Source organism: Mandrillus leucophaeus, unplaced genomic scaffold (assembly GCF_000951045.1).
Source record: "Mandrillus leucophaeus isolate KB7577 unplaced genomic scaffold, Mleu.le_1.0 Scaffold891, whole genome shotgun sequence".
NCBI lineage: Eukaryota > Metazoa > Chordata > Mammalia > Primates > Cercopithecidae > Mandrillus > Mandrillus leucophaeus.
In genome coordinates this window covers 251,997-265,158 of record NW_012109708.1, presented here as the reverse complement: position 1 = coordinate 265,158, position 13,162 = coordinate 251,997, and the positions used below count along the sequence as shown (strand labels likewise).

The following is a 13,162-nucleotide window of genomic DNA, read 5'->3' as shown; positions in this document are numbered from 1 at the left end:
AACACAGCAAGACCCTGTCTCTACAAAAAAAAAAAAAAAAAAAAAAACCCAGCTGGGCATGATGGCACACACACCTCCAGTCCCAGCTACTACTCAGGATCACCTGAGCCCAGAAGGTCAAGGATGCAGTGAGCTATGATTGTGCCACTGCATTCTAGCCTGGCTACAGAGAGAGACCCTGTCTAAAAACAAAACAAAACAAACATGTAACTGTTCAGGAACCATACTTACATATCATTGTGTGTTACTACCTATTCAATGAAAAAAATTTTACAAAACAACATTATGCCAAGCTACTGTTGGTTACTGCATGTACATATCTGAAAAGAATAAATGACCCACTTGTGGCCAGGTGCAGTGGCTCACGCCGGTAATCCCAGCACTTTGGGAGGCCAGGGCAGGCAGATCACGAGGTCAGGAAATCGAGACCATCCTGGCTAACACGGTGAAACCCCGTCTCTACTAAAAATACAAAAAAGGTAGCCGGGCGTGGAGGCGGGCACCTGTGGTCCCAGCTACTCGGGAGGCTGAGGCAGGAGAATGGCGTGAACCCGGGAGACGGAGCTTACAGTGAGCCAAGATCGTGCCACTGCACTCCAGCCTGGGCAACCGAGCAAGACTCCATCTCAAAAAAAATAAAATAAAATAAAGAAAAAATGACCCACTTGTAAAATAGCCTATTAAGTCAGAAAGCGAATCACTCAAATTAGTTCTATACAATAAAACTATGTATTTACATTTACTCATCACTAAACGTCAGATTAAGTATGTGTATATGGCCTCCCAAATTGCAGAACCCAGTAAACAGATCAAGAAAAGAGAGTGTGGCCAGACGCAGTGGCTCACGCCTGCAATCCCAGCACTTTGGGAGGCCAAGGCAGGCAGATCACCTGAGGTCAGAAGTTCAAGATCAGTCTGATCAACATGGAGAAACCCCTTCTCTACTAAAAATACAAAAACTTAGCCAGTGTGGTGGCACATGCCTGTAATCCCAGCTACTCGGGAGGCTGAGGCAGGAGAATCGCTTGAACCCAGGAGGCAGAGGTTGTGGTGAGCCAAGATCGTGCCATTGCACTCCAGCCTGGGCAACAGGAGCGGAACTCTGTCTCAAAAAATAAATAAATAAAAGAAAAAGAAAAGAGATTATGACTTTTTTTAATTCCTCACCTACTTCAGGACCTAATACGGGATTTTCAGGCAGCTGGCATTGAACAGATTTGGCCAATGCAAATTAAAATCCAGTTTCAGAAGCTCTTTGGAGCAGTCCTACAGGGGGAGGTGAAAGAGAAGGGGTGGAATGTCCATGGATAGTCTGGCCTGGGTTCCTGGTCAGAAAGTGACCACACATGATATGATGACTATGGTTAATTAGGAACTGAGAAGATAAAAAGAAAGGACAACAGGAGCTCACAATCTCTGCTAAAAATGTAGGGCCCAATAGCTAGGCAACGTTACCAACGCAGTGATCCCCATGCTAGACTGGGCTTTTTAAAGATTTTCTCCTACTCACTGATTCACAAACTCTAGTGGAAGGACCCACTGTATTTTTCAAAACCTCCCCTAGTATTCCAACAATCAGGCAGGTGAAACAATCATCGTGTAGCCAGGCACGGTGGCTCATGTCTGTAATCCCAGCACTTTGGGAGGCCAAGGCGGGCAGATCACCTGCAGTCAGGAAATTCAGACCAGCCTGGCCAACATGGCGAAACCCAATCTCTACTAAAAATATAAAAATCAGCCGGGTGTGGTGGCACCTGTAATCCCAGATACTCAGGAGGTTGAAGCAGGAGAATCACTTGAACCCGGGAGGTGAAGGTTGCAGTGAGCCGAGATCATGCTACTGCACTTCACCCTGGGCAACACAGTGAGACTCTGTCTCAAAAAATTAAAAAAAAAAAAAAAATCACTCCGTAGAAACAATAGTTACTTGTGATGAAGTAATGTAGGTTTGTCTAGCTGTACCACTCAGGGCTGAGAAGTCCTACACACATTACTCTAAAATTGGGGTAACAAAAACAGTACCTAAATGAAGTTATGGCAGGAAATCAGGTGTGAAAACATGAGTCATAAAACAAACAAGCTCTGAGCAGATCACACAGAGGCTACCCTCTCCTCCTCCTGGTCCCACTGCTCCAAACCCATCCAGGCCTTCACTAAGTAGTGCTATTTGTGCTGGCTGCCTTGCAGACAAATCTCCTTTACCTATGTCCAAAGGAAAGTCAAAATGAGAAGTAGGGGCAAGATATCTGTCAAACTAGAATCAGACTCCAAGAAAGTCACATCAGAAAAGTCAAACAACAGACATCCAAATGGTGGTGGCGTTGTTAGTATACACCAGGGGAAGGGTCAGCAAATAACTAAGTCAATTATTACTGAAGCTCTGTGGTCCTCTGTATGGTACTTAAAGCCTCTCTGACTCTCTTTCCCAATCTATAAAATGGGAATGGAAAACATATCAAACTCACAGTGTTGTTTGGGTTTTAAAGAGACGGTCCATGAAAAGTGCCTAGTACAGTGCCTGGTATACATACAAATGTCCAGAGAATATTAACTATCAATCCTGGATAAATTAAAGTTCAAAGACACACAGAGACTTAAACAAGATTTGACAGTGCAACTTGCAGAGCCAGGTCTTCTGACTGAAAAGCTCTCTTCTAGTCAGTACGTAAGAGTGACACAGAGCCAACAAAAGTCCTTGAAGGCAGAACCAAACCACATCGTGGTGGGTGGGGAACTCACTGGGAGGCAAGGGCAGCGCATTTGGGTCTGACACTGACACTAGCGGTTATCTCTGTGTTCCTGCTTCTGAGCCTTCCCTTGTCCTTTGAAGCCCCCAGTTCTTTCCATCTTTAGGTGTCTCCGTCAAGGACAGACTTAAGAGTCACCAGAAAGCAAGCCAGACTGCTGGTAAAGTTCTAGAGACCTGATCTGGCATCACCGGCTTTGCTCTATTTGCTTTGAGGAAGCCATCAAAGCAAATGAAGACTGGTCGTCTTCACTGCATCTGCTCTGCGTACAGAATCCTTCTCATTCTAACCCACCTTGCTGGCAGTAAGTGCTTAGACAAGCAAACTCAGCTCATCAATACCATGAGGTTCTTTGATGGGCGAAGAGATGTTTCCTTTCCTCAGCTCCCCTTACTTCCTCTCCGCCCCCGACTAAACTCTATCTTCTCTCGGTACTTCTCTCACCTTGTACTCCTGCACCACCTCCTCCAATGGCACCACGCTGTGCTGTTTGTGGCTCCTGGATTCTCGGCACACCACACAGATAGCCTCTTCGTCTACCTCGCAGAAGAGCTTCAGGGCTTCTTGGTGTTTGGGACAGATGCCCTGATCACTCACACGGCTCCCTCGACCAGGGGTTGGGTGCATCTGCCGAATCACCTGGACCATATTGGCCAGCTGCAGGTTGGGGCGGAAGCTCCGCCGAGGAAAGCTCTTTCGGCACTGGGGGCATGTGAAGCACCTCCGAGGGGCTGGAGGCGGGGGCAGTGGGGTGACGGGGTCTAGATCCTCTTCCTCATCCTCCTCCAGCACTTCCTCCTCGTCCTCCTCATCCTCCCCCCTCAGGTCCTCCTCCATGTCCCCCAGGTAGTAGTCCAGGTCTTCTTCTTCGTCCTCCTCCTCCCACACATAGTCCATGTTGTCCCAGCTGGACCTGCTCATGCCACTGGTCCAGAACACACCCTCTTCTTCCTCCTCGACCTCCTCCTCCATGTCACCCTCGTAGTCTTCATCCCGCATGGGGGTGTCCCACCCCGCGCCAGCCCCCACAGCCTCCACTTCCTCCTCCTCTCCGTCCTCCTCCTCCTCCTCCCGATCTAACTCATCTCTGTCCTCCTCATCCTCCCCACCCCACAACTGGGTTACACAAACTCGGCAGAAGTTGTGCCCGCAGCCGATGGACACGGGGTCCGTGAAGTAATCGAGGCAGATGGCGCACACCGCCTCCTCCTGAAGGGTCTGCACAGGGTTGGGTGTCATGGCAACGGCAGCCATCTTAGTGTCCAGCCAGCCAGTGTAGAGGTGCGGTGGGGGGGCGAGGGGCGGGGGTCTTCCCCACCGACGCCCTGGCGACCCGGCTCCACCCCCAGCCCTGCCCCTCCACACCTCGCCCCAAGGACAGCCAGAGAGATGTCCTCCCGCCAATCCACCCCGCCACACAGTGTTCCCTACTCCCAAACGACAACCGTGTCTCTGCGAGGGGAGGGGACAGTGCTGGGCACCACCGCCAAGTCCCTCAGGTGGCTCTGAGTGCAAATCTGCCCCTATGCTCCTTGGACTCCTCATAAACCCCCGCCCCTCCTCACTTCCTGGCCCCGCCCCTAGCTTCCGGCCTCCTTCCCAATACTTCCGGCGTCTACACACCACCTAAGCTCTCGACTTCCCTCCGCTGTCGTGCTACTCCCCCTTTTTCCCCCGCGGGGCCCCAAGGCGACAGGAAATGGCAAGGAGACGCTCTAGCCCGCAGTACAGAACAGGGCGGTAGGGCTAGGACGGTGGAGGCCCACGTCTCTGTGGTGCGGGACGGCGGCGAACGCAGAAAGAACAGAGGAACCGCCTACCCCCATCCCCCGCCGCTGGGGAGAAACTTCGGGGGGTGGGGGGAGCGCTTGGTGGCCGTCTGCTTTCGGTGCTATGACCGCATCGGCCAGGCGCCATCCTACCCTCCTGACACAGCCGACTGCAGCCGGTACGCCGCACCGCCAATGCCGGAAGCGAGGGGGGTGGGTCCGCGGAGCGCCCTGAAGTACTTCCGGCCCTTCTAGGCAGAAGACTTTGTTGTGGAGGACTCAGAGGGTCGTACAGCTCGGACCGGGGGCGGGGCCTGAGAAAGCGCTTGGCCGATCGGGCCGCAGACGCCAACCCTTCCCCAACTGTAGTCTGCGTTCCGCATCCAAGGTGGAAACTGCCAACCGGACACAGTCTCATGGTTTAGATGAACTTCCCTAACTGCCCAGCAGTAAAGAAGTGGCGACGAATCATTACATCTACATTCTCACAGCATCTCCGCAAAAATAGATGCTTTGTGCAGTAGAAATAATACTTGGTGCTTAAATAGCTCTTTAAAATTTATTTTTATAGAGATTTGATGTCGATACATAATAAAAAACAAATAAATGTTGTTTGATGCGAGGAAAATGACGAGGCAATGATTTATGTACAGAATCTCCAGTGAGTGCCAGACACGGCGTGACGCCAGGGCTGGGCCTGCAGGACCTACTTACCCTGCTCTCGGAGAGGCAGCTCGCGGGAAAACTCCAGGGGGACGTCGTGCTTCCTAGAGGGGTCCAGTCAGGCCTCTGAGCATGTCAGATCAAATGCGCCAAAAACCACGAACACTCGTGGGTGAACTATGCTCGGCCATTACAGGAGCTGCGGACCCGGCTGCGGTAGACAAGTCTGGCTCCAGAACCTGGACACGGCTCAGCCGGCCGCGGCAGGGGTCCCTGGGTCTGTCCCACGAGGGCGAGGGCCTAGCGCCTTCCTGGCCTTCGCAGCCACGTGTATCTTCAGGACGATGCTGGAGAAACGTTAGCTCAGGCAGTTTCCGTAGTGTAGTGGTTATCACGTTCGCCTCACACGCGAAAGGTCCCCGGTTCGAAACCGGGCGGAAACACGTTTTTTTGGGCCTGTTCAGGAGAATTTCTCTCCCGAGGCCAGGTCACCCGGTTGGAAGGACATGTGTGGCCTGCGCTTCGGAGGAACACGAACTCATACCACGTTCTTAGTAAATTCTCGCAGTGTAAATTCAGGTTTTACACCTCACCTAATCTCTTGCTCTTCCCTTCTGAAGCCTATGCAGCCATCACATGCAAAGGAATCCGTAGATTTCAGATCCTCGGCCCTAGTGCCTAGAACAGAGCCAGGCGCAGGCGCTTCTTAGTACTTGTACAGTGGAAACGTGCCCACACCTCTGCGGGCAACCTCTGTCTTCAGAGACAAAGTTATGACGTTGGTCGAGCTGCCCGGCTAGCTCAGTCGGTAGAGCATGAGACTCTTAATCTCAGGGTCGTGGGTTCGAGCCCCACGTTGGGCGGGGAGTTACTTTTGGAAAGGGTAAGGCAAGCCGTGTTACCTAAGTGCGCGAACGGTATCTTCTGGACCAAGATCTAGTGGGTAGCCAGTTAGTTAATGGTGGGCTAGAGCTTGGGCTTAACTGGGTGGTCTTTGATCGTTGTGCGGAAGCCCCGGAGCAGAGTTCTCACAACTCTCGCTAACTCTCCGAGCAAGAATGAGAAGCGGGTCCCTGCGGGCCAGCACCGCGGGCTCTGCATGCATGATCCTTTGCTGTAACCCACACGCCCACGGGCAGCACATATTAGGCACTTTCTGTTTACCAGACGGCCTGCCCCGGTGTCGGAAACTTGCTGTGCTGGAGGGAAAAGCATGGTTTGCCGAAACCGGGGTGAGACCGCAGGATGACCCCAGGCGTTTGTGAGCGTCAAAACCTATCTGATTCACTCCCACGTTGCTGGGATATTTAGGGGTTAGGATTCCGCGTTTGCCTCGCTGCGACCTGCTTGGTTAGCCGCGTTTGCCTCGCTGCGACCTGCTTTCGACTCCCTGTCAAGAAAGATGCTTTGTGTAATCTGAGACACTTGTCTTCCGTATATTCTTTTTCATGCTCTTGATTTTAAGAGTCTGTATTTGTGAGATGTTGCCCCACACATACCAGCCTCCATGTTTCCCCCATACATAAATTAAGATAAAAACGGGCCATGCGCCGCGGTGGCTCATGCCTGCAATCCCAATACTTTGGGGGTAAGTCAAGGCGGGAGGATCGCCTGAGCTCAGAATGGCCTCGAAATTAGTCCTGCAAATATAACCCTTTTTTCTTTTTTCTTTCTTTCTTTCTTTCTTTCTTTCTTTCTTTCTTTCTTTCTTTTTTTCTTTTTTTTTTTTCTTTTAGATGGAGTCTTGCTATGTCGCCAGGCTGAAGTGCAGTGGCACCACCTCGACTCACTACAATCTCCACCTCCCGGGTTCAAGCGATTCCTCCTGTATAGCTGGGACTACAGGCGCCCGCCACCACGCCTGGCTAATTTTTTCTATTTTAGTAGAAACGGGGTTTCACCATGTTGGCCAGGATGATCTCGATCTCCTGACCTCGTGATCCTCCTGCCTCAGCCTCCCAAAGTGCTGGGATCACAGGCGTGAGCCGCCGCGCCCGGCCCCGTTTTGTATTTTTAAGCTGTCGAAGTCTCCTCCGCATACACACCACACCCCGAGAGAAGTCTGTTGATCATAGAAAGCTGGTTTAAACTCGCTGAGCAAAGATAGCATCCTCTTCTGTCTCAGACGTGTATCAAAGTGGAGACTTAGCAGGGCTGTGTAGTCTGTGAGGGCGGTCTGGGCAGAAGCTGGTCAGAGTTTGTAAATAGACAGAGTCGCTAGTACAATCCTAGCACGTGAGTTACTGGGGCTGTGGTCTTGGAACATCAGGAAGAGTCTAAACAAGCTGGTGTTCAAAGACTTTGAAGTTTGACATTTCGTCTTGCACAAACTATTTCGGATTCTTTTGCAGACTGTGGTTTCAGAGTTATTTTTTTTACCACCTTCACTGGGACTGGAAAACATTCTTAAAGGATGCTGGCTTTTTCATTAAAGTGGAGATGAAGTGGACAGGCTTCTCTTTTTTGTCCTCCAGCAAGCCAAGGGAACGCCCGCTGGAGCTTTTTGCTACAATTCGTGCTTTCTCTTCTCTCCACCCCTTCCACCCGTCGCCGCTCTGGCCAGGTTAGATTTGGGATGCCCCTCCAGGCAGGTGACCCAAGCTGCTCCGAGCACAAAGGCGGCAAGCGTTCAACACTCAGAGAAGCAGGACAAACACATGGAACCTGTTGGGATCTTTGGCCTCCTCCCAAACCCTGTGGTGATGGGGCCTGGGGAGACTGAGGGACTCACTCTGATTTCTATTTCAGGGGGTTCCTTCAGGAATGATGCAAACAGGGAGTATGAGTGGGATTAAGACTGTGGGAGACCGGCTGGAAGGACACAGGCCTGGTCCATACAGGAGGCGGCAGCCAGAGGGAGACGCAGGTGAAGGAGCCGGATGCACGGCTTGCAACGGCGAAAGATTTGGGTAGTTCCACAATCGAGATCACAGGCTGAGGATGCGGGAGGGGAGGGAAGGGAAAAACAATGACAGGTCTGGAACAGGTTGGGCGTTAGATGTTGTGCGATATCTGGAGAAACTGCCCAAGACACGCGTGGATCTGAAGCTTGGGGGAACAGTTCTTGCTGGAACCAGAGACGGAGCGAAGGTATGGGTCCTGCTGCAAGCCGAAGTGGCTCTCCAGGGTCAGCCTCCGGGGCTCGGAGGCGGAGTCGGGATGGGAGAAAAGCCTGCAGCGAAGCGTCCACCAGGCCGAGGGTGCCGCAGTGCAAAGGAGATTGGCAGCGTCCAGTTCAGCACATGGTCTGGTAAGAGACGGCGTCCATGGATTGGGCCTCCTGGAGGCCCATGGTGACCTTGACCAGAGAATCAGACTCACACAAGAAGGACTCCCGCCCTGCGCCGAATGGAGCGGGCCTTCGGGTCACAGAGGCAGCAAGGATCCCTGATCAGCAGGACTGCGCCTCCCTTCCAAGCTCTCCAGGTATTCGGAAATTAGGCGTGGGAACGGAAAAACGTTTCACAATATTAGGCAATCGCTACTTTTAAATTTACATATATGCCGATCTCCATATGACAGGCGTTAAGCGTCATTCCAACTCTACATACGTGCGCACCTTGGATGCTAGGATTCACGAGTTCTATTTTTATAAAAATACCTAAAATTTTTCATTGAACTCTTAAAAAGTAATAAAAATTTCAGATTTATTTTTAAAAACTGACTTAAAATTTTGATATTCATTAATTTATATTTTGTCCTTTATTTTAATACTTATGCATAATTCATAGAATAAATAATTTTTGAAAGGACATAGAAATTTCACTTTTTGATTTTTACATTTACTTTACATTTTAACAAAATATATTCAAATATCGTGTGTTTTGAATGCATTTTGCATTTTTTCAATCCTCTCTGTCATTACTGTCCCTAGAGCACAAATTATGTGAAAATTAAAACCTCTGGCTGTCTTCCCTGGAAGAGAAAGAACCAGTAGGGAAGCATATCCAGTCTGAAGCCTTGGAAGGTACATTTGCCTTTCCTTGAAGGGGTGGCCTGCCCCTCCACACCTGTGGGCGTTTCTCGTCGGTGGGACGAGAGACTGAGAAAAGAAAGAGACACAGAGACAAAGTGTAGAGAAAGAAAAGTGGGCCCAGGGGACCGGCGCTCAGCACAGGGAGGACCCGCGCCCGCTGGCACTGGTCTCTGAGTTCCCTCAGTATTTATTGATCATTATCTTTACCATCTGGGAGAGGCGGATGTGGCAGGACAATAGGGTAATAGCGGGGAGAGGGTCAGCAGGAAAACATGTGAACAAAGGTCTCTGTGTCATAAATAAGTTTAAGGAAAGGTGCTGTGCCTCCTGTGCAGGTACACAAACATTTCAGAGCATTAAAGAGCAGTATTGCCGCTAGCATGTCTCACCTCCAGCCCTAAGGTGGTTTTCTCCTATCTCAGTAAATAGAACATACAATCGGGTTTTACACCGAGACATTCCATTGCCCAGGAAGGAGCAGGAGACAGATGCCTTCCTCTTATCTCAACTGCAAAGAGGCCTTCCTCTCTCACTAACCCTCCTCAGCGCAGACCCTTGACGGGTGTTGGGCCTGGGACAGTCAGGTCTTTCCCTTCCCACGGGGCCGTATCTCAGACTGTCACATGGGGAGAAACCTCGGACAATACCCGGCTTTCCTAGGCAGAGGTCCCTGCGGCCTTCCGCAGTGTGTGTGTCCCTGGGTACTTGAGATTAGAGAATGGTGATGACTTTTAACAAACATACTTCCTTCCAGAACTTTTTTAACAAAACACATCCTGCATAGCCCTAAATTCATTAAACCTTGAGTCAACACAGCACATGTCTCTGCGAGCACAGGGTTGGGGCTAGGGTTACAGACTAACAGCATCTCAAGGCAGAAGAATTTTACTTAATACAGAACAAAATGGAGTCTCCTATGTCTACTTCTTTCTACACAGACACAGTAACAGTCTGATCTCTCTTTTCCCCACATTTCCTCCCGCGATGCTCGCTAGTTCTTTGTTTTGTTTTGTTTATCATTATTATTCGAGACGGAGTCTCGCTCTGTTGCCCAGGCTGAAGTGAGTGGCGCGATCTCGGCTCACTGCAAGCTCCGCCTCCCGGGTTCACGGCATTCTCCTGCCTCAGCCTCCCGAGTAGCTGGGACTACAGGCGCCGCCACCTCGCCCAGCTAATTTTTTGTATTTTTAGTAGAGACGGAGTTTCACCGTGTTAGCCAGGATGGTCTCGAACTCCTGACCTCGTGATCCGCCCGTCTCGGCCTCCCAAGATGCTGGGATTACAGGCTTGAGCCCTCGCGCCCGGCTTTGTTTTGCTTTTAATTGCTGGAGGTGACTGGGGTACCCTTAGAGGTCACGCTTTACAGTTTGACAAACACCGTTACGCAGGACCACAAGAAGACTGGCGTTCTGGGGAAGAATGGATCTGAAGGCCGTGACTCAATGGGTGAAGCTGACACCTGGATGCTGACTTTAACACTTATAAAAATCATAGAGCACACGGCAAGCGTCGGTTTCCGTAGTGTAGTGGTTATCACGTTCGCCTAACACGCGAAAGGTCCCCGGTTCGAAACCGGGCGGAAACAACAAGGAGAAGTTTTCCTTCCAGCTTAAAAAGGTTGCTTACTGTGGAGTCTGGTGCGTATAAACGTTCGCAAATTTTACTACACTTATACAGCAGCCGGATTTTCCAATCCGTTGCCAAGTAACTTCAACCGGTGTATTCCACGTCTACTTCTACAATACCAGGGTGAGAAGCACGTGGTCTTACTGGTCATTGTTAGGGTCTGCCTGCAAAGTCCCGGCGGACGGGGAATGACAGATGAACGATTGAAAAGTGCAAGAAGTCTCGGGTTGGAAATTCAGGCCGGGGAAGGTGTACACCGGAAGGCCAATAGTGATGGCGATAACTACAACGTGTACCACACATGAAGTGGTCTGCAGGTGTGGCCCTGGGCTTCCTGCAGAGGAACCTAACCATTCTGGAAGGGCTGTTTACAGATGAGGCCACTGAGGCACGGACAGGTCACATAAGGCAGCGGAACATGTGAGACGGAGCAAAAGGACAGGGAACGGAAAAGAAACGGGGCACAGAGAAATTCAACTGAAACACAGGCTGGTTCGGGCGGAGGACTGCCGGTGACTGAGTGGAAAGCAGGGTTCCAGCGAGTTCTAAGGCAAGCCAGACTGGTGCAGACCCCCACGCCCGCGGCGTCGCGCGGCGGGAGAGTGCTGACTCTCACCCCACCCCTCTGCAGTGAGCGCGGGCGAGGCTGAGACTTTCCACCCCGCTGGCTTCTCGCGCCTGCCACCACCCTTCCTCCGCGGGACCACCCCCGCGGCTCGCATCCGCGTGGCCTGCTCTGGCTCCCGGCGCGTGCCCCCAGTGCAGGCCCGCCTGCAGCCCGGACACGGCTTTTGTGTCCGCAGTGGCGGTGCAGGGCAGTCTACAGGACCATCTGCCCCTCCAAGGCGTCACGGTCGGCCTCCCTCCGCACCCGTCCTCACTCGCAGCGCGTCGCCTTCGGGCCGTGGGACGCTGCAGGTGAGTTGGGAGCCCGCTCCCCAGGGGGCGGCTTCGGCAATCGCAGGGAAAAGACTGCAAAGGCTTCAGAGAAACAGCCGGAGCGGTGGTCGGGATCCCTAGTACAGCGCTCCTGGCGGGACAGAAGCCTGGGGAAACCACGTGCCGTGCGCCCCGGCAGCGCAGGCTGCTTCCCCGTCTGGAAGACCGGCCTCCAGCTTTCTCGCACGGCACCGGCACACTTCCGCAGGGGCCCAGCCGCCTCTTTCCCAGCATCTCTGCCTGAAGTGAAAGTCGAATAAATGCAACATCTAAGTGGCAAAGCAAGGGTCGGGCGTGTCAGCGCGCTGCTGTAGCCCCCGCTACTCAGAAACTGGGCTTAGGAGTTCGAGATCAGCCTAGACAACATAGTGAGACTGTCCCATCCGCCCCCGCCCCCGGCCCCATCTCTAGAATAATATATATATATTAACCGGGCGTGGTGGTGCATACCTGTAGTTCCAGTTACTACCCTAGGTCGAGTCTGCAGTGAGCCACGATCGCGCCACCGCACTGCAGCCTGGGCACACAGCCTGTTAAAAAACAGAAAAAAAAAAAAAAAGGAAAAGTGGCAAAACCCAAAATTCTCTTTAACGTTTTATACCTTTTAAATGCAGACAAAGCGTAATCAAAGCAGAGTCCCGGGATGGCAAAACTTGTTGGGATAGCATTAGCATAACGTTCACAGAAAATATCAATGTCATGCCTATTTCTTTCTCACTGCCCTTTCACACTTAATTGTAATTGTATATCGTCCCAGAATTTACGCATCAGAAAGTCCGGTAGTCATCCTAGAACTTAAAGACCCCATGCAAGAGAATTCTCCCAGAGTGTTCTCCCCGGCCCAACTTCTTCCTCCTCACCCCTTCCCCGCCGACCCGCCCTCGCACTCCTACTGTCATGTTCAACCGACTGGTTTGAAGTGAGTCTGTACTTTGCCGACAGAGTGCCTTCTGCGTTTCCTTGGCCACTGGGACTCTGGGAGGCCAGGACCATCACTCAGCCCTTTGCCACTCTCCTCTAAGTGTATTTTGCCCTGTGCCTCAGCTAACCTAAGACAGTTCTCATTGGTCTTCCTTGTGGAAAGCAAAGCAAATTGTGAAGCAAATTCAAAGCAAAGCAACACAGTCAACATCAGCCAACTAGCTGGGCGGGGCAACAAGACGTACAGGAAACAGTCTCTTTGGAGTCATATTTCGAATTCCATGTTTAAAAATATTTAGAAACGGGCGGGGCGCGGTGGCTCGCGCCTGTAATCCCAGCACTTTGGGAGGCCGAGGCAGGTGGGTCACCTTAGGTCAGGCGTTGGAGACCAGCCTGCCCAACATAGTGAAACCCCCGCGTCTTACTAAAAATACAGAATTAGCTGGGCGCAGTGGCGCATACCTGTAATCCCAGCTACTTGGGAGGCTGAGGCACGAGAATGGTCGCTTGAACCTCGGAGG

The 13,162-nt window shown here is 51.6% G+C and overlaps 2 protein-coding genes and 3 non-coding genes across 5 annotated transcripts in view; 4 read left to right on the top strand and 1 right to left on the bottom strand.

The window, feature by feature from the left end:
- TRIM41 (tripartite motif containing 41) overlaps nucleotides 1–4,024 on the bottom strand; it is a 12,355-nt gene extending 8,331 nt beyond the window's left edge. Inside the window, exon 1 of the mRNA XM_011969454.1 lies at nucleotides 3,192–4,024. Coding sequence (XP_011824844.1) covers nucleotides 3,192–4,001 — 810 coding nt within the window. The 5' untranslated portion in view covers nucleotides 4,002–4,024. The remainder of the gene's footprint in view (nucleotides 1–3,191) is intronic.
- Nucleotides 1–13,162, top strand: part of LOC105531523 (tripartite motif-containing protein 7) — a 67,759-nt gene that overhangs the window by 33,549 nt on the left and 21,048 nt on the right. The gene's annotated exons all lie outside the window — the stretch shown is intronic.
- Nucleotides 5,550–5,622, top strand: TRNAV-CAC. Its single transcript has one exon. It is a non-coding gene; the product is annotated as a tRNA-Val (tRNA).
- On the top strand, nucleotides 5,970–6,042 carry TRNAK-CUU. The gene has a single exon. It is a non-coding gene; the product is annotated as a tRNA-Lys (tRNA).
- On the top strand, nucleotides 10,668–10,740 carry TRNAV-AAC. Its single transcript has one exon. It is a non-coding gene; the product is annotated as a tRNA-Val (tRNA).